At 43.6% G+C, this 22430-nt stretch overlaps 1 protein-coding gene across 1 annotated transcript in view; it reads left to right on the top strand.

Annotated features, from left to right (window-relative positions):
* The first annotated feature begins 269 nt into the window (after positions 1 to 269).
* The window catches only part of Ppp1r21 (protein phosphatase 1 regulatory subunit 21), a 60084-nt gene continuing 37923 nt past the window's right edge, over positions 270 to 22430 (top strand). Inside the window, exons 1-7 of the mRNA XM_028765093.1 lie at positions 270 to 482; positions 13002 to 13070; positions 15552 to 15698; positions 18218 to 18319; positions 19971 to 20135; positions 20264 to 20322; positions 21256 to 21350. Coding sequence (XP_028620926.1) covers positions 426 to 482; positions 13002 to 13070; positions 15552 to 15698; positions 18218 to 18319; positions 19971 to 20135; positions 20264 to 20322; positions 21256 to 21350 — 694 coding nt within the window. The 5' untranslated portion in view covers positions 270 to 425. The remainder of the gene's footprint in view (positions 483 to 13001; positions 13071 to 15551; positions 15699 to 18217; positions 18320 to 19970; positions 20136 to 20263; positions 20323 to 21255; positions 21351 to 22430) is intronic.

Raw genomic sequence — 22430 nt, forward strand, 5'->3', positions numbered from 1 at the left:
CTCCTTGCACCCCTTGTCTCTCTCCGCGGTGTTCCATCCATTCCGTAGGAACTCATTCTCCTCCCGCTTGATTCTGGCTCGTCCCGAAACCGGTCGCCATCTTGACGCTCCTTCCAAGATGGCGTCCCGGGCCACAGGCCGAGCAAAGGGACCGCACAGGCACGTCCGCGAGGCCGCACATGCGTGAACCGGAGCACCAGAGGGCGGGGCGGTGATGTCAAGACGTCGTCCCGCCCCCGATGGTCGCCCCGCCTCTGGACCCGCTCCGCCTTCCTCCCGCCTGGAAACCCGGAAGTGGAGGAGGAGGCGCGGCGCCGGAGCCGCAGAAGCTGGCTGAGCCCTGCCCAGGAGCAAGTGTGGGGTTGGGGGCAGGGGGCGGGGCTCAGCAGCCCGGGCGGCCGGGCCTGGACGGGGCGGGGGAGGCCATGGCCTCCGCAGAGTTGCAGGGGAAGTACCAGAAGCTGGCTCAGGAGTACTCGAAGGTACCCATCGTGGGTGGGGAGACAGGGGTCCCTGGCCCTGCGGCCTCGGCTAGCCATGGCAGCGATTTGGGACGGTGGGGGATGCTGAGGGCTCCTCTCTATCTCTTGCTTCCACCATTACGATGCCTCCACCTGCAGCTCCATGGAGATAGGGCCGGGCGGTGTCTGGGTCCGTGTGCGTCTCTGCAAAAAGGAGCTGGAGTTTGATTCTTCCTCCTGGCTGGACCAGCAGGCTTAGAAATGGAATGACAGAAATCCAGGACTCAGCCTTTGGTGCTAGCCTAAGGGGAAGGGAGGAATGTGCGACCACCCTTTGCTCTCTGCTTCCTCAGTTTGCCCAGCCCAATGATGGGGGAGATTACCATCCTCTTTCCCGATAAAGAGACTTATCTGCCTCCACATCAGTTTGGGAGGGTAAACTGCCACTTGGAATGGGTGCTTTAGAATACAGATGTTGTCTCCTCTGATTTTGACAGCTTGGGTGGTGGGGCCGGGGTGTCCTTTTCTCTTGTACCTGCCTTATCTGGAATGGGGCAGTGCACACAGCATGTTCTCCTTACATACAGAATTATGCAAAACAGGGACCTGGCCTTCTGAAGTGTCAGTCTTTCAAATGGTGAAACCTTTTTCTTGGACATGGGTGGTGCAGTTTCTGGGCAGGGTTTTCTGCCTTAAGAACATTCTAATGAAGTTACTAAATCAGAATCTCACACCTTTGGAAATGATTCGGTAGTTATGTTTAATTTTCAGTTGTCTTGGCATTCACAGAACCAATGAAAAGATTTAGCCCCCTTCTAATTTGGAAAAACCAGTGTATGTTCCCCTTTATGATTTTATTAAGCATGTACTTGGGAAGGTAAAGTGAAATGTATAAAGAAGTGAAACTGGCATGTAAACATGTACCCTTGAGTCTTCAGCATCAGATGGGAGTCTTTATGATGCTCTGCTTGCCCTACTCACCCTACCATTGTCAACTTCCCTTTGTATTTCCATTTGAAATTCTCTTAGGCTTCTGTGGCTCGGTGTCTGAGATAGTGCATTGTCTTTTGGGGAGGACTCCCTTGTTTGAAAGAGCCAGAAGTTTGGAACAGTTCCATAGGATGCAGGGTGGGTGGAGGATGGCAGTGCTCAAATTTGCCATTACTATTTTTGGTTGAAAATGTTTCATGCATATAAAGTAAGGGGACTAATTTCCATCTCTGGAGGGTAAACAAGTTTGAAAGGCAGCTCCCAATGGCCAGTGAGTAGTTCCAGAAGTGCTCAGATCAGTGGCCATGTTTCGGAAAGAATTATATCACCTACTGAAGTAATAAACGACATTGAAAGGTTTTATTCTTTTGGGTCTGTAAATGTGTGCAACAAACTCATGTTATTAAGTGTACCCTGCAAACAGTGAGCCAGGCTCAGCTGAGCGAGTTCAAGCTGCACAGTCCCCTTTAACAGGCTCTTAAAGTGTGCTCTGTGATGATGATATGGTGTAGCAAGCGATGATCAGTGCGGCACAGAGGAGAGGTCCCTGGGTAAGGGTGAAGTAGGGAACGAAGATGGAGAACGTGGTAGCTTTCCATGTAAAGAGATGAGCCTGTGTTTGCTGTCATGAAAACCCCTTAAGGTACATGGCAGAGAGTGTGGTGAAGGGAGAGTGGGCTAGATCATGAAGGCTGTGGATTTCAATTAAGATGCAGTGGTAAGGTCGAAGAAACCCTTGCATCCATCTGTCCAACCATCCATTTGTCTGTCCATCTGCCCATCCATCCATCTATTTATTAGTGTGTGTGTATATGTATGTGAGGTGTGTGTGTGGGGGTGGGGTGATGGTGATGGTGAGGAGGAGACAGCTTTTGGGAGCTGATTTTTTTTTTCTCCACCATGTAGGTCCCAGGGACTGAACTGATATCATCAGGTGACATGTGCCATTAATGGTTGAACCATCTTACCATCTTCCAAAGGTTTCTTTTATTAAGGGAGTAATATTACTCTTTGGAATGAAACTGGTAACCATATGGTAGATAGGTTGGAATAGAGATTTAGGTTGTTGGACCACACTGGGAAGAAAATGTAGGCTTAAGTAAAGTTCGTAACTGGAATGGGAAGGAGAGGCTACATTCAAGAGTCGGGGTTTAACGTTTTTTAGCTTACCTGTTTTGAGGACCTGCTTTGTTCATACCACTGGGCTCAGGAAAGATATGCACACTGTATAAACTATTTGTCCTCATGTCTTTCTTCAGGACTTTGTGAATAAGGGAAGACACAGAGTTTGACAAAGTTCTGAGGTGAAGGATTGTGATTGCCCATAACCAAGGAAGGTCAGATGGGAGCAAAGGGCGTTTTAGTGATGTAGACTTGGAATTTAGGGATGCATAACATGTTAAGGTTGCATGTTTCATAGACTAGCTTGAGTTGATGCTGGAAATAATTGTTGAAAAATTTTTAATAGAGTTAAACTTACTAAAAATGGGGCAAAGATTTGTTCATTAATATATTCCATAAAGATGAACTCGGATTGTTAATGAGGATATGGATGTAGAGAACACCTGTGGGAATGATGTACAAGGAACAGAAGGTGCTGAGGCTGCACTTGGGGTCATCTCCCCAGTTGGGCTAGATCATTTCTCCATCTTTTGTCTCCACTGTCACAGACATTTCTTTCTTTTTTCTTTTTTTTTTTTTTTTCAAGACAGGGTTTCTCTGTGTAGCCCTGGCTGTCCTGGAACTCACTCTGTAGACCAGGCTAGCCTCGAACTCTCGAATTCAGAAATCCACCTGCCTCTGCCTCCCAAGTGCTGGGATTAAAGGCGTGCCCCACCACCGCCTGGCGTCACAGACATTTCTAAACATAGAAACAATAGAAGAGAAACAATAGAAACAAAATGGTGAGGTGGCTCAAGCTTGAGGCTGGGGCATTGCTGTGAGTTCTCTATGTAGACCAGCTTTGACTACATAGAGAATTCCAGGCCAGCCTGTGCTATAATGTAAGAGCAAGTTTCAAACACCGCACACACACACACGCACGCACACATGCACACATGCACACACACACTCTCACTCTCATATATTCATGTTCGCTCAGTTTCGTGTTCACATATATACAGACACACTTGTCAAAGACTTCATGATTTATTTCCTGTCAGCTGTAGTGTAAAGCAGTTTCTAGATTAGATCTCTTCCCCTGATAACCCTGTGCCATGGAAGAGATGTTTTACCTTTTTTTTGTTTTTTGGGTTTTTTTTTGTTTTGTTTTTTGTTTGTTTGTTTGTTTGTTTTTTGTGGTTTTTTGAGACAGGGTTTCTCTATGTAGCCCTGGCTGTCCTGGAACTCACTCTGTAGACCGGGCTAACCTCGAACTCTCAAACTCAGATATCCTACTGCCTCTGCCTCCCAAGTGCTGGGATTAAAGGCGTGCACCACCACCGCCCGGCTGATGTTTTACCTTTTTGTTTCCTTCCCTGGTACAAAGATTGTGGGCTGATACTGAAGTGTACTTTATTTAGGATGCTAAGGGAAACGATTTCCTATTAATATATAAAACGAGAGAAGTGGGCACGATTCCTGAACCAGGAACGTTTGCATTCCTCTTAATCCCCTTCAGAGCAGACCTTAGCCTGCGTTTGTGAAGGGTCTATCCTTACTCAATAACACAGGCAGATACTTTTCCTCTGAGAAGTTTTGTTTTTCCCCCCAAGAATGACGTTAATTTTGAAATAGCATCAAAATGAACACAGACAGTAGTAAACTATGGGAGTATTCAGTGAGATTGGAGTATGGTAAAGTTCTCAGTGACAAAGGATTGCAGCATGTTTTTAAAACTTTAATTAATTAATTAATTAATTATTATTTTTGGTTTTTCAAGACAGCTTTTTTTTTCTGTGTAGACCTGGCTGTCCTGGAACTCTGTAAACCAGGTAGGCCTAGGACTCAGAGATGCTCTTGCCTCTGTCTTTTAAGTGCTGTGATTAAAGGCATGTGCCACCGTACCTGGCTTTAGAATATTTTTTATTCATTGATGTTTTCTACATGTATGCAGTGTGTCTAGATCATGTCTATACCACTTCCTTGCTCTTCGCCCCCTGATCCCACAACATAACCCCTTGCAGCTTCATGTCTTCTTTTGAGTTCTCACTGAGTCCAGTTAGTGCTGCCTGCATGCACATGGTGCGGGACCATCCACTGGAGCCCCAGCAGCCTACCAGGATCCACTTCCCAGAGAAAATCAACTCTCTCCTCCTTGGCAGTTATCAGGGTTTTGAGTCCCTCCCTCTAAGCTTTCAAGACAATAAAATAACTGTAAAAAGAGCCTGAGGATGTAGTTAGATAAGAGCTAACTGTATTATCAGAGTAGCTGAAGGCTGAAAGGTAAACAGGTTGTTAAAACAAAGGGTTAGAAGGATCAGTGCAAAGGGTTTGGGCAATGGAGGTCACTGGAGACTTGAAGATTTCAGCTTCAGTAGTTTTAGGGCTGGAAAAGATATGTCTAGGTGGGTTTCCAGAATGATTTTGAAGTGAGCAGGTAAAATTGCAAGCTGCTTCTTTGAGATGTGAGGGAAACTAACGAAGGCCCTAGTTGCCACAGTATATATGAAAAATAAAAGAGCATATGGCCTTCAGCGCTTCTGGTTGCCCTCCCAGTTCTCTGGAATTTCTCATGAAGGAATGAAGTGAAGAGTGCTGCTCTGGCTCTTTGTATCTCAGTCTGTTTTCCTTGAAAGAACACTTTTGCCTGGCATGATGGTATTATGTGTGTGAGCAAGTTTCAGGATCTTCCTGGCATTCCTGCTATCCTGAGTTAGTGGTTTGTAGAGGCTTAGCCCCTGTTCCATCAGCGACACCATCTGGGAATGGGTTAGAAATGCAGACTCCAGAGTCCACCCTGGACCTGTGGAATCTGAAATGACCCAGCAGTGGGACACAGCCGTCTGTGCTGTGGTGAACCTCTGGGATTGGGGTACACACCCGATTAGTAAACTTGTGTTGTCACAGCAGAGTTCTCGAGGGAGCAAGGGACGCGGACAAAGGCTTATGTAGCTCACTGTTTGGAGGGTCACCATCCAGAGAGTGGTGTGCAGGTTCAATGTGAGTGCCTCTTGACTCCTCATAGCAAATGATGAGTGCAGATGCAGGAGCTTAGTGGGAACACGCCTCAATCCCATCTCACTCCAGGAGCATGGCTGGAGGAAGAATCCCATGCCCCTAGTGGCCTGGGGACCTCTCACACTCAATTGTTCATAGGACCCCCTACCCTGAAGACAAAACAAAATGAACAAACAAGCAAGCAAACAAAAAATCAAAAAAGAAGCACAACAAAAACAGCCACCAAAACCAAACCAGCTTTTATGTATGGACCTTTAGGGGATACTTAATATCTGAACCTGAGCAGGAGATGAACTTTGAAGATCATCTTGCAAAGAACATTATCAGTAAAGTAGCCTTTGTTCAGATAAAGATAGTCTTTTCAGGGCGTTCTTTGTGGTCTTAAGAACCAGTAGGGGAGCCAAACATTCTTTATTTTCCTGGCAGTTTACTTTGCAATTAAAGCATCTACTTATAAAAATGGATGGCCTTTGGGAACTTTTCAGAGCTACTTGGGAAAGGGCCAGTTTGGGTCCAGTTTGCTTTGCAGGTGATGAGGCCTGGCGGAGCCTGATGAATCACCAGCTCTAAAAGAAATAGGCTTGGTACAGATTGCATGAAAATTGAGTACCAGTTGTCTTTATTCCTGATGTGTGGATTTCAACAGCCAAAATGGAACAGGTCTGTGTTCAATGCTGTGGGTAGAACTTTGCATTAGAAGGACAGTCTTCTTTTTCTTTGCTGTTCAGTAGGGCAGCCTTGTGTGGAAATTAACTTATGTATTATTTATTATTATATATGTGTGTATGTGTGTCAGTGTGTATATGCGTGCGTGGATGCACATATGAATACACATGCTTAAGCCACCGGGGATGTGTGAAGAAGGTCAGAGAACAGCTTGTGGGTTTTGGTTCTCTTCCTCTACTATGTGGGTTTCTCAGATGGAGTTTGTGTTTTTCAGTTTTGGTGACAAGTGACCTTACTGACTGCACCATCTCCCTAGTCCTATGTATGGAATATTAGCACTAAAGAATGAAGCTAGCAAGGCTGAGGAATTGAACTTTACATTTTATTTAATCTTGAGTAATTAAAAAAGCTGCACGTGCCAGACAGTGGTGGCGCACACCTTTAATCCCAGCACTTGGGAGGCACAGGCAGGCGGATTTCTGAGTTCGAGAGTTCGAGGCTAGCCTGGTCTACAGAGTGAGTTCCAGGACAGCCAGAACTACACAGAGAAACCCTGTCTCGAAAAAAAAAAAAAAAAAAACAAAAAACCAAACAAAACAAAACAAAAAAGCTGGACGTGACTCATGGCTACCCTGTTGGACAGTGCTCATTGAGACACTGGCTTAGTGCCTCATGTATATATGAGTAAGTCAGTAGACCTCTCTAACCTGCAGTTTCTGGCCTAGTAGGTCCAGGGTGAGGCCTGGAATTTTCACCAAGTGCCTGTCCTAGCTGTCTGAAGACCAAGTGTTCTGGAATAGTAGATCTCAGCCTTCCTAATGCTGTTACTCTTTAATATAGTTCCTCGTGTTGTGGTGACCCCCCAACCATAAAATTATTCCATTGCTATTTCATAACTAATTTTGCTACTGTCATGAATTGTAATATAAATATCTGATATGCAGGATGATGTGACCCCCCAAAGGGGTTGAGACCCACAGGTTGAGAACTGTTGTTCTCAAAAGACAAGGCCTGGCAGACTGTTTTCCTTTGGCTGAACTGACTTTCCCTCTAGTCGCTGAGGGGCAGCTAACCTGCAAGTCTTGTGGGTAGGACTTTTGTCTTAGCTAATTTTCTTTCATGAAGACAGGGCCAGAAGAAAGGGTTCTATCTGAAGGCATGCCTAAGAGAAGGCTTTTCCTTTATCAGGGACAAAATAACCCCTGCTACTCAGTGATTCACAGGCTGTGGCCTGCCCCCTGTCCCCACTTCCTGTGGTAGAACTGTCTGAGAGGAAGACCAGCAGATGTTGGTAGTAGGTTAGAATGTTTCAGAACTGGATGGAGTTATAGGGATTGTCCTGGCCAGACACTGCAGCTGGAACCTGCAAACAGCTTTTATATTCAGAAACTGAATTGAGGTTATGGTGAGGTTTAGGGTTGTCTCTTACACCCATTGTTTGGTGATGGAGAAAAGCTGTATATTTAAAGTTCATTTTATAGGGTTGTAAACCATTTGTAACCATCAGCATGTCTACTGCATGGAAGTAGCCACGTAAGAATGGTTCTAATGCAGATGATGGTTGGGGTTTCGATAGGAAAAGGGTGTGCATGACTCCTTCCCTCAAAGTCTTCCAGCCATTGTGGTTGTAAAGGCACACACCCCTGGTCTTGGGCCTGTGATCCTAACAGAGATTGCTGGAGTGACGAGAGGGGAACATAGCTGGTTTACTGCTCGAGAGAAGCATCTGTGTCTTAGGCCTGACTGAGGGCTGAGGCTGGTTAGCAGAGTTAGACAGGACACGGAGAGGTCTTGGGAAGGCCTGTGGAAGTGATGCCAGTCTCTTACTGCCATTGCATTTAGACACACTATGCATGTTATTTTTATTTGAATAATTAGCTAAACATATGTTGAGTTCTTTCTATATCCATGCATTCATTGATCTTTTGTCTTAAGCAGAAATTATACAGAGGTGTGTTATGGTTTCTCTTGTGAAGAGATGTGTTTAAATTGATGTGTTGGATATGTGTCTGAAACACACACACACACACACACACACACATGTAACTGTAAACTTTTCAACTTTAGAAAAGTAAAATGAAGACAAAACAAACAAAATCCATCTCGATACTACTCAGTGCCAAAGGAACCAAGGAGCAAGCTCACTGTGGGCACAGTTGTGGTTGGGAAAAGATTATGGCGGAACTGTGGCCAGAGGTGAAAAGCAGCCTCCCAGAACCGATGAGTGTTTGATCGACCACAGGGAAGAAGAGCTAGGCACTGGGTGGGCAGTGAGGAGAAGTCCAAAGGACTGTGGAGGGGTCGTGAAAGATCCTGTTCCTCCACTGGATGGCACAGAAGAGCCCCTGCTGCTTGGAACAGGCTGTGCTGTCTTTGAGGGTCATTCTCTGTGTAATGGAGACACCAGGGCAGTTGCTTCTCAGTTGCAGCGCTATGAATCAGCCTCCCTACCTGTCTCTTGGAAGTGTCGGCATCTGGATGGGAGTCATGTGACTATCTAAAACAGAAACCGCTGCAGTCAACTCTTCTCAGTGTGACTGCTGTAGAAGAGGAAGCTGTATTCTGAATGACCAGACTCAGCATAGGTATCAGGTACTGGGTCACCGAGCAACGCCTGGCAGCCGTGTCGCTATGTGTAGGAGAGCATCCGGTGCCAAAAGTGAAGCACAGCTGTCCTCACTGGCCTTCTAGATACGTGTTTCCATGGGAATTTTGTTGACTGGTTTCACAGAAGCCATGCTTTGAGTTGCCAGTTTAGCAAGCAGTGTTTCTGAAAGGAAAATCCAGATTTTTGTTGTTGTTGTTATAATCAGTGAGATTGGAATCCACAGAGTTACTTGAAAGTTCTCCCTTTAACAAATTGGGCTATTCAGTTTGTTCTAAATACTCTTCACAATACCTTAGAAATTAATGATAAGGTTGTACTGTATTTTAAAACTTTCCTGCCATTCTGATGGAACAGGAAATGATGAGTTCAGTAGAGGTGAAGGCTGGTAAACTTTTTTTTTTTTTTTTTTTTTTTTGGTTTTTCGAGACAGGGTTTCTCTGTGTAGCCCTGGCTGTCCTGGAACTCACTCTGTAGACCAGGCTAGCCTCAAACTCTCAAACTCAGAAATCCGCCTGCCTCTGCCTCCCAAGTGCTGGGATTAAAGGTGTGCGCCACCACCGCCCGGCAAGGCTGATAAACTTTAAAGCAGTCACTAGGAGGTTATAAACACCACACAGAGAAGATCTGCTAGACAGCAGTCAGAGCAGGGGTCAGGGTGATCCTAAAGACTCAAGTGGGTATGCTAATCCATCCCAGTGCTTGGAGGCAGAGGCCAGAGGATCAGGAGTTCAGTTCAGTTATAAACAAGTTCCAGGCCAGCCTGGACTACATGATATTCTCTCTTCTAGGTGCCTGATCTGTAAGTTTTCATTCTGCTAGATGGGTAGCGTTGTCCTTAAGGGTGTTTACTGCTTAGAAAGTAGAAAGCTACATAATGAAAGTCAATGTTAAAATAGTGTTCTTCCTTGGACTTTTAGAGCAAGGTCACCAGATTTTTCTGTAAGGAGTTGTATAGTAAATAATTTAGTCCTAAGATGCTATAAGATTCTATTGCAATTGCCCATATCTTTTACTTCATGTGGTACATAAATAAAGAAGTATGGCTGCATTCCAAAAAAAAACCTCAAATTAGGTAGCAGGCGTTCGGATCTCATCCCTCTGTTTGCCAAGCCCTTAAACATTTTAATTTTTAATAATTTTATTTCTAAATATCTTATGTATTTGTCTATGTGAGTAAAGACCATTGTGTCTGGGTACCCTTGGAGGCCAGTGGGTGTCATATCCTCTGGGAATTAAGAGTTATAGGTGGTTATGACTCACATGACATAGGTCCTGGGAATCAAACTTGGGTCCTCTGGAGAAGCAGCAAGAGCAGCAACTACTGAGTCACTTTTCCAGTCTCTTAAAAACATTTATGCCTACACTTAAAAAAAAAAAAGCAACAAAGTACAATATTCCTAAATCATCTTAAAATATCTTATCTTTCCTTTTAAATTATTTATATTTTAGGACACATGTATCTGTATCTCTGTCCATGTGAGTGTTTGCACACATGTGTGAGCAGGTGCTAGTGTGGGGGCCGCCAGAGGATGTGGGTTGTCACAGGTCTCTCTCCACTTACCTGCTGAGACAATGTCTCCCCCTGAACTTAAAAGGCTTACATTTCCTCAGCTGAATGGAAACCAGGAAGCCACAGCCGTCTTCCTGTGACCTTCCCTTAGAACTGAAGTTACAGGTATGTCTGGGTTGCCTGCCTTCTTATGTGCACATCGGGATCTGAACTCATCCCTGCCTTCTTATGTGCACATCGGGACCTGAACTCATCCCTGATGGCGTGGCACCTTTCCTGTCCTAAAATTCTGTTTTTGAGACAACGTCTCACCCTGTAGCTTACTTAGGCTGGCCTTGAACTCACTATTATACAATAGGCTGGGTTCAAATTCAAGGCAGTGTTCTTGCCTCAACCTTGTAGTATTGGGATTCCCAGTGTGAGCCACTGCCTCTGACAAGTTATAAATTGTTTTAAAGTGATAGCCAGGTGTTTACTTCCTTCTCTTTCTCATATTTTTCAGATTTTCAGTGTTTTCTCTGTTCTTCCACAGGGGACACCAAAGACCATCGGAAAACACAGATATTTACATTACAATTCATGACACTAGCAAAATTATAGTTATGAAGTAGCAATGAAAATAATTTTATGGTTGGCTTCACCACAATATGAGGAACTGTATTAAAGGGTCATATCATTAGGAAGGTTGAGAACCACAGACTTAGAACAATGCCATGCATGTGCAAACTAATGAATACACTGTAAAGAATGACCTTTCTAAGTCCATTCTGATGCTAAGGTCTCTGTTCCCATCTGTGGAACACTATGTCATTCTGTGTTCTGATGTAGACTTCTTATCGGGTTCTTATAGCATCCTTGGAAAGAAGGGCATAGGGGAGATGTGTTTGTTCATATTGCGGACCGTGTTACTGAGCTCAGAAGTCTAGGTGAAGGCCCCATTTATATTGCCTAGTACATGGTAGGGTGTGGATTTAGACATGCTTCCTGCTGTAGCTCTGAGCTGTGAGTCTTCACTTCCTGATGAGAGAAGCCAAAGATGCTGGTCTCTTCATTCTAATTGTAAACTTCCTGTTTTGTTTTGAATATCCCATGAAGACTTAGCATTCAACATTTCCATTTTCTTGGCTCAGAAAATTGTTACTTCTGTTCTCCTTTCTCAGGAGATGGATCTTGTGGTTGCCAAGCTGCAGGGGACATTGTGCAGGTGGGGAAAGGTAGGGGGTGAGGGTAAGGGCGAGGGTCCTGGCTTCTGGCAGCCTGCTGTTAAGTCTGTGCCAGTGAAAGTCCCTGTCTCAACAGCACCTGAGGAGTAACACTGAGTTTGTTCTCTGGCCCTTACACACACACACACACACACACACACACTAATGTCCACTTGGATTGCATCCCAAGTGCCTTCCCTGTGTGACAATGCTCACAGTCCTCACCTCCACTTTAGAGACAAGAACATCGAGACACAGAACAGCAATGGAATGCTGAGATTAGGAGCCCGGCAGTTTTGACTATTGTTATAATGCCAACTAGACAATGTCAGCTACTGTTTTACTGAGTTTCTGAGATAAGAGTAGGCTAGTAAAATGGACCTTCTCTTTGTGAAATGAGGTAGAATTTGAGTTTCTTCCTCATAGTTATTTTTAAAAAATATATGTATAACTGCATTACGTGTGTGTGTATGTGTGTGTGTGTGTGTGTGTGTGTGTGTGTGTGTGTGTGTGCGCGCGTGCGCAGAGTGGGTTTTTGGTTACTGTTACGTTTAAAGTTGACCTGACACAGGTCTACTGTCCCTGAGCCATTGCTGTGATGCTGTGGTCGTCTGTCTACTATTGGGCACCAGCTCCAGTGAGTCTTCCCTTGCTCTACACTCTGCTTACATCTTGTTCTGTCATTTGTTCACTTGTGTCTAATGAAACTGTTCCAAAAGTTCAAGAAAATGGCATTTTCTCTCTTTATTTTGAGATTTTACTTTATGTGGATTTATTTTATGTGTATGAGTGTTTGCCTGGATATATGTGTCTGTGGCCTGAAGGCTCATGGATATAGTAACCATAGAGGCCAGAAGAGGATGTTGGATGTGCTGAGACCTGGATCCAGAACTTGGTTGCTGGAAATTGAACTCAGGTCCTCTGGAGGAGCAGCCAGTGCTCTAACCACTGGACCACCTCTCCAGCCCCAATTTTTTCTTCTATAGTATCCTTTTAAATTCAGAACCATGGCTTATAAAGAATATGAATCCATATAAAGAATGATATACTCAAAGCCAGGAGACCTGGGTTTTGTTATTTACTTATTTATCTTTTTAAGAAACTCTGAGACTTGCCTTAGGCAAGCGCTCTGCCTGCCGCTGGGCTTCAGCCCAGGGGGTACACATTTGCTAAGGACTAGTTTTATGTCACTGGAGGATTTATCTTCTGCATTCCATTTGACAAGCTAGTAAATCTGTTTTCCCCTTCGGGGAAAATAGTGTTTGTTTACACACACACACACAGACACACACACACACACACACACACACACAGAGGAATGTACTTATAATGAGAGAAGATATTTAGTTATTCAATGTAAAGTTTTCATTATGAAATAACTTCGATTTTTTTTTTCCGTAAGTGGTTGATTTATTTTAAAAGTAATTACTGCTTTCTGTTTTCAGCTTCGAGCTCAGAATCAGGTTCTGAAGAAAGGCGTTGTGGATGAGCAGGCCAGCTCTGCTGCTCTAAAGGTATGCAGCGGGGACCTGGAGGTGCAAAGATCGCTCCACCTTTGGGAAGGCAAATGGTTTAGGAGTGTAAAGTCCCAAGTCTCGACACCGATTTACTAGGGATAGGAACGGTAGGATTGGTCCCTGGGTCTAACGTTCCTTCGTGCTTACAGATGCATATTATATGTCTCCTCAGCAAAAAAAAAAAAAAAAATGATAGAAAATGCTGACTTTATTTAATGCATTTCCTCTGTAGCTCAAGGCCTTTGTGGAATCAAATCCACAGGCAGGTTTTTATCTGCCATCCGCAGGCAGCACTCTGAGCGGCCATGTTTGTATTTGCATCCCCAGTGCTCAGCAGTCTGGCCCTAGTGAATGAGTGAAAATCTGTGACTCCTGTGGCGCCTTTAGTTTGTAGTGCCGACCTGTGCTGCCGTGCATACTGCTTGAGTGGTACGTTTACTATGAGCACCTGCTTGTTAACCGAGCCATAATGGGGTAAAAAAAAAAGGCTTTCTCCCTGCCCCATCTATCTGGCAGACAGTAAATGCTGACTTGTGATAGTTTTGAATGGGTAGATTAATTGTAGGATATGGCTCTTTCCTGAAATCTTTGAGGAAGTAATCACTGACTCCCCTAGTGCTTAAACCCTACTACTGAGGAAGCGTCTCCAAGTGTCCTGCTCTGTGTGGCAACTCCTGATGCTGGTCTTGTGGATAACTCTGTGTTGGTAGGAATGTGTGGATGGTTATGGTCACGGTACTGAGATATTTACTTCTCTCTTTGAACATCACCACATCCAGGCATTGTACGGAGCACAGGACTACACCCATTATCTTCCTGTTCCTAACAACTCTGTAGGCGTGGATAGTGTTATCATCCCTGCTCAAAAGCTGGGCTTTAGATAGATGTTGGTACAGAGTTCTTCTGAAGCTACTGAGTGGTTAGCACATTTGGAGCATCATTCAACTAGTGGTACCTCAGCAACAGTGAAAAGAAAGGACTTCTCACCTTGTTCATTCTGAGGTCTTTGTAATTACAGTACTGCTGGCAGTTTGCCAGTTGGCTAGACTCAAGTGTTATGGAGTCCTCTGATTGATGTTATTGGATTTGCACCTGAGTGAGTTGGAGTGGGTGACTATCATTGATTGGACTTAACTTTCATTTGAGGTTTTATGATAATTTACACTTGAGCTGGACCAGTGTCCTTTGACCTTCAAGTAAAAATTAAGGGCTTACTGGATAACCAGCAGAAAAGAAACAGTGTTTGTCTACTCAGCAGGGCACATGGTGGGGACTCTGTAGCTGCTTTGTCACACAGAGCACTCCAACAGCACGCATAGCAGCCAAGGCCGTTTGGATTGCTGCTCCTATACAGTAAGAATATCTATTTGTTAGTTTCACTTCTTAGTCTTATGATTGTTTGTTTGACTGAAATTAATTATTTAAATAGAAGACTGGCCGCTTATGTCTGATTATCAGTGAACACAAAGATATAAGTAAAATATAGTTAAAATAGTGTATTCTTTATATAAGTTGAAACTAAATATGTTTATTTAACTTTCTACTTCCCTTTTTTCTTCTCTCTCTTTTGGTAGAGGTGTTAAAGACAGGGTGTTTCTGTGTAGAACTGGCTATTTTGGAAATAACTCTGTAGACCAGGCTGGCCTTGAACTCAGAGATCCGCTTGCCTCAGCCTCCTTAGTGCTGGGATTAAAGGTGTGCACCACCGTTGCCCGGCAGCTTCTTTTTTACCCCTTTATACATAGTAGAGGACAGTCAGCAGATAGGATATTGTTGAGATTTTTTTTAGGATATTTGGAGTTTTGCATCTGTTTTCATGAGCTTGAAAGGGACCTGTTGAAGACCAGAGTCTGAAAGCGCTCCTGTGCGGTGTTAGAATTGGCCTGAAAATCTGACTGAGGTGAAAGGAGTGTGCTGAGAAGCCCTGTGGGCCTGAGCTCAGCTGTAAGGGCTTGCTTGTGTAGGCAGGTGTCCTTGGAGACCAGGTTAGCTTCTGTCCCCTGCATGGAACAAAGAAGGGGAGTGAGGAGGGCGGTAAGACTTCATTTAAATTTAGGGAGAATTTACCGGCAAGGCAAGGAATAGAAATAGAACTCCCCTCCCCAGCCCCCCAGCACTCGTTGGTCACTGAGAGGTATTGTTATTAAGTCTGGGGTTCCTGTCAAACGTCCACATTTGTAAATGTGTAACCCATGGCTCATCTACTTACCGCCATAGACTTAACAGCACAGACCTGCAGGCATTTTGCTATAAGTTGCTGACGCTCTGCTATTTCAATATATATTTTTTCTTATTTGTAAACATTCTGGTTTGGCTGGGAGATATTTTTTGTATATGCAAAATGGCTAAAAACATAACTGAAATGATAAACATATAACTTACATTCCCTGAGGTGAGGGTGTTTGATTTTATGTTGGTGGAACAAAGACTTGAAAAAGAAAAACTCTGTGTGTGAAGAACTGTTTGGCTTTGATGTAGGAACAACTGAAAATGAAGGACCAGTCCTTGAGGAAACTACAACAGGAAATGGACAGTTTGACATTTCGAAATCTGCAGCTTGCCAAGAGGGTGGAACTCCTTCAAGATGAGCTAGCACTAAGTGAGCCTCGAGGCAAGAAAAACAAGGTAAGCTCAGTAGCATCCCCTATGTGGCCTGAGGGGAGGAGTGGCTGGCTTCGCCAGAAAACCCCTCTGTCCTCCGTCCTCAGAGCCCGTGCTGGCTATATCTGGTACCTGAGTCCAGAGGTCGGATGGTCGATATCGATGCACCACTTGGAGGCATTTTCCTTTCTTCTTTTCTGTTTTTGAGACAAGATCTTTTCATGTAGCTCGGGCTGGCGTCAGACCCTCAACTCCTCTGAGCCTCCCTGGTGCTAGAATGACAGGCGAGTGTCACATGACCAGTTCAGGGGTATTTGCGTAGAAAAGCCCGTTTTAAAACATTTTATTAGCAGCAAACATGTACATAATTGAGGTAGTAGCTGAGAAAAATTAATGGAATATCTCATACTGCTCAAAACTGATGTCTGTTACCTTAAGTCCTGCAAATACTATCAGATGGTGAGTGATGACTGTGGCTGCTGAAGTCGGCAGCAGCGGGGCCTCGCCCATCAAGTGTTGCCCTGGGTGTTATTTCTGTGCTTAAGAACTAGGAGGCCATTGGGCTAGTGGGGAAGTCTCCTAAGTGTTAGCGTACATAGGCCTCTGTTCTACAAGTGTGCTAATAGGCTCTGATGACGGGAAGACAAACACAGAGACCCCGAAGAAGGATGCAAGGAAGGAAGAATGTAATTCTTCTACAAGGACACTTCCTCTAGAGTTAAGCTTAGTTTGAATCCTTTGCCTGCTGTTTACAAATCTGTGGCTTTGGGAAAGTTGGCAATCTTTTAGCTTCAATTTCTTCATCAGTTAAGTAGGTCTGAGAAATTTAGGTTTACGGGATTAAATGGGATCACACCAAGTGCCTAAAGCTGTATTATCATGTGATATGTAATTTCTTTCCCAGATGCACTGATGTGTTTAGAAGGATGCTCTAGAGAGTTCAGGTAAAGAGGGGACAAAGAGTATGTGCTAACACATACATATGAGAGTCACTAGGAAGTTTGCATGTGCTTGGAATTCCAAATGACCCCTGGGAGGACATAGCTATCTAGACTTCAAACATAACTGCTAGGTGTCTTTGTTTTATTTTATTTATTTATTTTTTGAGCTGGGTACTTACTCTGTAGGCCAAGCTGCCCTGGTATTAAATATGTGGGCCAGGCTGGCTTCAGACGTGTAGCAATTCTCCTGCCTCAGTTTCCTAAATACTAGGATTGGATTATAGGTGTGAGCCACCATGTATCAGACTAATTATTTAGCAGAAATGCCTAAGACTTGTGAGTTAGTATTGTTTTTTTTTTTTAATATTTATTTATTTATTATATTATGACTACACTGTAGCTGTCTTCGGACACACCAGAAGAGGGCATCCAATCTCACTTTGGATGGTTGTAAGCCACCATGTGGTTGCTGGGATTTGAACTCGGGACCTCTGGAAGAGCAGTCAGTGCTCTTAACCGCTGAGCCATCTCTCCAGACCAGAGTTAGTATTGTTAAAGCTTCCAAGTTTAGGAACACTGAGGACTACAAATAAGTCATTCCATAATGTGTCTTATGTATTTTTTGTGTTTTAAATGTGATGGATATTTAGTATCTTTTTTTTTTTTAACACAGCTGTATTCAGAGGACCCTTTCATCACCAATTTGTGTTGGATTAGCGGGTGACTTCATTTGAAGTGATGAGCGACATGCAGAGTTGAGAGTGGGACTGCTGTGTAGACACAGTGTCTTTGTTAGTCTCTGTTCTGTGTGTCACTCTGAAACAACTGTTCGTTCTTAGATTTCCTAGATACGTCTATTCTTCTTAGTAGAAAAGTTAATATTGAAAAGAAACGCCGGGCAGTGGTGGCGCACGCCTATAATCCCAGCACTTGGGAGGCAGAGGCAGGCGGATTTCTGAGTTCGAGGCCAGCCTGGTCTACAGAGTGAGTTCCAGGACAGCCCGGGCTATACAGAGAAAACCTGTCTCGAAAAACCAAAAGAAAAAAGAAAAGAAAGGAATTTTTTTCATAAGCTTAGTTTTTTTTTTCTTGTGTGTGTATAGCAGCTTTATTTTAACGTGGTTATTTTTTATCTAAATTGAAGTAGTTTATGTGGGCTCATTTGAGAATGCAAATAAATGAATGAATAAATGAATGAATGAATAAATAAATAAATAAATAAATAAACGGAACTTCTTAAAGGAATATAAAAATAGCTCAGACTCTAACATAATCTCTCCCAAACTAAAAGGTCAGGTTGATTGAAGGTTTCCTGCTGTTCCGTCTTCAACAACTTCTGCGTTCACGTGATCATGTGATAAATGATGGACTCGTGTTGTTTCTCTGTCTCTCTTTAAGCTTTCTTGCCTTTGCAGTCTTTGCTGTTCCAGATTGGGTTCCATAGGCAATGTTATGCGGTGGGACGTGGGACTTTTGTAGGGACGCTTGAAATGATGAGCACATAGAAGAGGCAAAGCACTGAGGTCAAGGAGCTGCTGTGTGCCTTAGCATGTTTCTCTAAAGGATCAAAGTTGTGTGGACATAACTTGTTCTTTTCTTCAGAAAAGCGGCGAATCTTCTTCTCAGTTGAGTCAAGAGCAGAAGAGTGTCTTTGATGAAGACCTGCAAAAGAAAATTGAGGAGAATGAACGGCTGCACATACAGGTGATTAAAAAACTGAATTACAGAATGGCAAGATGGCTCAGTGGGCAGGCACTGGTTGTCAAGCCTGTGGCTTGACTTTCATCCCTGGGTCCAACATGGTGGAATGAGAGAACCAACTCCCACGAGTTGTTCTCTGACCTCTGCATGTGCACCATATGTGTGCCCACATACACAATAAACAAGTGAATGCTTGAAGAAGTGTATCTGGCAGATGGCTGGTGGTGAAGAGTGCTTACTGTTCTCTAGATGACCCAGGTTCAGTTCCTACCACCTACTTAATGGCTCAAAAATGCCTATAACTCCAGCTTCAGGGCATCCCTTTTCTGGCCCCTGAGGGCACTGTTTGCATGTAGTACAAAAAACTCATACATATCAAATACACAAATCTTTAAAAAAAAAAATGGGTTTTTAATCCAAGAAGTAGAAAACCTTGTTGTCTACATGGGTTTTTAATATCTTCTACATCCTTAAATATGTACTGTGACTGTGATTTCTTTCTTTCTTTCTTTCTTTTTTTTTTAAAGATTTATTTATTTATTATATATGAATACACTGTAGCTGTCTCCAGACACACCAGAAGAGGGCATCAGATCTCATTACAGATATTACAGATGGTTGTGAGCCACCATGTGGTTGCTGGGATTTGAACTCAGGACCTCTGGAAGTGCAGTCAGTGCTCTTAACTACTGAGCCATCTCTCCAGCCCGATTTCTTTCTTTCTTAAATCTCATACATACCTTGATGTGAACACATACATTTATTCAGAGTCTTTGGAATAGAAATATACTAGGCACTACTTACTCCCTTCACCTAGGAATTGATGAGCTGGATCATTTGGTGGGGGCTTATCAATAAGTAGGGTTTATTTCATGATCTGTGATATATAGTTGTTTCTTTGTTCATGTATTGTTAGGTTTTTGGGTTTTTGGTTTTATTTTTGAGGCAGCTTTTCTTGTAGCTTAGCACTAGCCTTGTGCTCTCTGTGTAGCTGAGAAGGTTTTTGGAATCTTAGTTCCCCTGTTTCCTTTCCCAAGTGCTGGGATTACAGGTCTAAATCACTGTGGTTCATGAGATGGCTCGGTGCATAAAGGTCCTTGCTGCCAAGACTGATAACTGGAGTTCATATGGTCCCTGGGACCATAAAATGACTCTTGTCTTCTAACTTCCACACATGCATACACATACATAAATTACATGTGATTACAGAAAATCTGGAAAAATTTGATCTCAGAACGTTTTAAATCTAAGTATTCATAACTCTTAATTAGTATCAGACTCATTAAGGCAAAAAGCTTTATATGTTTTAGGACCAGTGCTTCAGGTGAATTACCTATGAATGGTTCCAAGTGGAGATTCGTGGGCTAAGAGAAGGGAGGTACAGGCTTGGGGTGGGCTGCTGTGTTTTTTTTTCTGTCTTGTCTGTTGTGTTTAACTCTGAGACAAAGACCAGTGACACATCTACACTGTGTTTAGGCTGTTCCACCTCTGTAAAGGAAGGGTAAGAATCTAGACCCCTGTTCCCTCTGTAAGTGCATACTCTGGTACCCTTAGCTCACCCCTGTCAGCCATATGGCAGCCACAGGGTGAGTGGCCGGCTGTCCCTGCTGTTTGTTCTGGGATCCTCAGAAGAGACACTGTCTTTTCCTTACAGGTTTTTGAAGCTGATGAGCTTCACCGGCATGTGGAAGCAGAGCTGAGGAGTCGGCTGGCCACTCTAGAAACAGAAGCTACTCAGCACCAAGCTGTGATTGATGGCCTGACCCGGAAGTACATGGAGACCATTGAGAAACTCCAGAATGACAAGGCAAAGCTAGAAGTAAGCCCACTGCCCAGGGTGACGTGGGAAGATCTAGCTCATGCCCCTCTGACGTTTTGGGTGTTGTGTGGGGGCTCAGCCATAGACTGAACTGTCAACTGTTCTTTTCTTTTTCCCCTCAAATTCAGGTAAAATCTCAGACTCTAGAGAAGGAGGCCAAGGAATGTCGACTTCGAACAGAGGAATGGTATGTGGAAACATGAATTCTAAGTGGCCCTGAAATCAGAATCAGCCCAAGGCTCCGTTTAGCTTTTTTTTTTTTTCCTGTCTTACTCTGAGTTGAGGAGACTGGAATAGGTCAGCACAGGGTCCTTTTCCATTCTCAGAGGCCACAGCATCTTGACAAAGTGGTCTCTGCTTGGCCTCAGCAGAAGATCTGAGAGATCCTACTCTCTGCCTCCTGGATTCGATGTTTGTGTTTCTGACTTTCCTGGCACAGGGAGTGCCTAATAATCTTCAGCAGGAAACCTGACTAAACAATGCCAACTTTTTTTATGGTACATTTTGAATAAAATTGAAGTTATAGTTTCCAATTGAGAGATTTCTAAACCTCAGAGCGTTGCATAGCAATGTATTAAAGACATTCATAGTCTGTTTGTTTGTTTGTTTTTTGTTTTTTGTTTTTTTTGAGACAGGGTCTCTCTGTGGAGCTCTGGCTATCCTGGAACTCACTCAGAGGCTGGCCTCGAACTCAGAAATCCACCTGCCTCTGCCTCCCAAGTGCTGGGATTAAAGGCATGCGCCACCACTGCCCAACATTTTCTTTTTGGTATTTATCTGTGCTAATAATTTAAATGAAACAAATTATCAGCTTTTGAACTCAAGCAAGAAATAAAATGGCATACTGCTTAAAAACTGTACCGTGATAGTTGAATAAGCAGAGTAAAGAGGAGATTGATGACTGAGGTTGCATGACTAGAGCCACGGTGGATCCCAGAAGTCTCTGGGGCTTTGCAGTAGGCTGGTGCCTCCTAATGTCATCTTTGAACAACTCTCAGCAGAATGTGCCAGATGATAGCACTGCTGTCTGAGAGCTCATTGCCAGCTGTTGGGGGTAACAAGCAGTTAATGATTCACTGATTGCTAATAATGTGGTTTTGTGGGTTCTTTTTTCTTTCAGTCAATTACAGTTAAAGAATCTTCATGAAGATTTGTCAGGTAGATTAGAGGAATCCTTATCAATCATCAGTGAAAAAGTCCCTTTTAATGATACAAGTAGGTATTACATAAACGTAAGTTTCTGTTATTTGTATCTTTGAGTCCCTCTGTGGTAGCCAATAAATTAAGATAATTTCTAATTTTCTCAGACAAACAAACAAACAGACAGACAGACAGACAGACATGCAGACTGGCCCAGTGAAGGGCTTTGCCTGGCTCTCCTGATCAGCTGTGGCTCCTATGTTTCTTAAATTATCCCCTAAGTGCTCCAAAGCCAGTCTTCTTGGGAGATATTCAGTGCATTCTTTTAACTGCATTTCTCATATCCCAAGGTGAAACCTACCTGCATATGAAGTGGTGGGACATTTGCATTAGAGAAGTTGGTCACTGGGTTTTGGGATATGTATGTGTGTACACAGTGGGATGTGTCTTTTTGGCCTGTTGGCTTCTCCTTCTGGGGAATCCCCAGTGACAGGAAGCTGTTGCAAAGTCTAACTTCTGTTTCCTCATGGGGATGACCTTGTAGCTTACACATCCTGAAGTGGCAAAAAGAACTTAAACTATACTCTGAAACAGCACTCATGCTGTTTAGATATTTAGCCTTTAGGTAAGAATGAAGTGAAACCCTTGAAAACAAAGAAAATATTTATTTGGGAAGCCAGTGAGATGGCTCAGTGCTAGAGGTGCTTGCCTCCAAGTCTGACACCTGAGTTCAGTCACCAGAACCCACATGGCAGCAAGAGAGAACTGACTCCGGAAAGTTGCCCTTTGATCTCCATCTCTGTGGCATTCAGGGCTTGCTCTCACATGCTCCAGTAAATAAATTAGTTTTTAAAAATTAGAAAAAGAAATAAAATTTAAAAGAAAATATCTTTGGAATTTGAAGCCTAAAAGTTAGTACATACTTCTTTCTTTACAGCTATGTTTGAAATTCGTTCTTTAGTTCCCTTAAATTTTTCTTAGAAAAGCCTGGAGGGCTGGGCAGTGGTGGCGAATGCCTTTAATCCCAGCACTTGGGAGGCAGAGGCAGGCAGATTTCTGAGTTCGAGGCCAGCTTGGTCTACAGAGTGAGTTCCAGGACAGCCCGGGCTACACAGAGAAACCCTGTCTCGAAAAACCAAAAAAAAAAAAAGACAG

This window comes from Grammomys surdaster, unplaced genomic scaffold, assembly GCF_004785775.1.
Source record: "Grammomys surdaster isolate TR1022 unplaced genomic scaffold, NIH_TR_1.0 149, whole genome shotgun sequence".
Lineage (NCBI taxonomy): Eukaryota > Metazoa > Chordata > Mammalia > Rodentia > Muridae > Grammomys > Grammomys surdaster.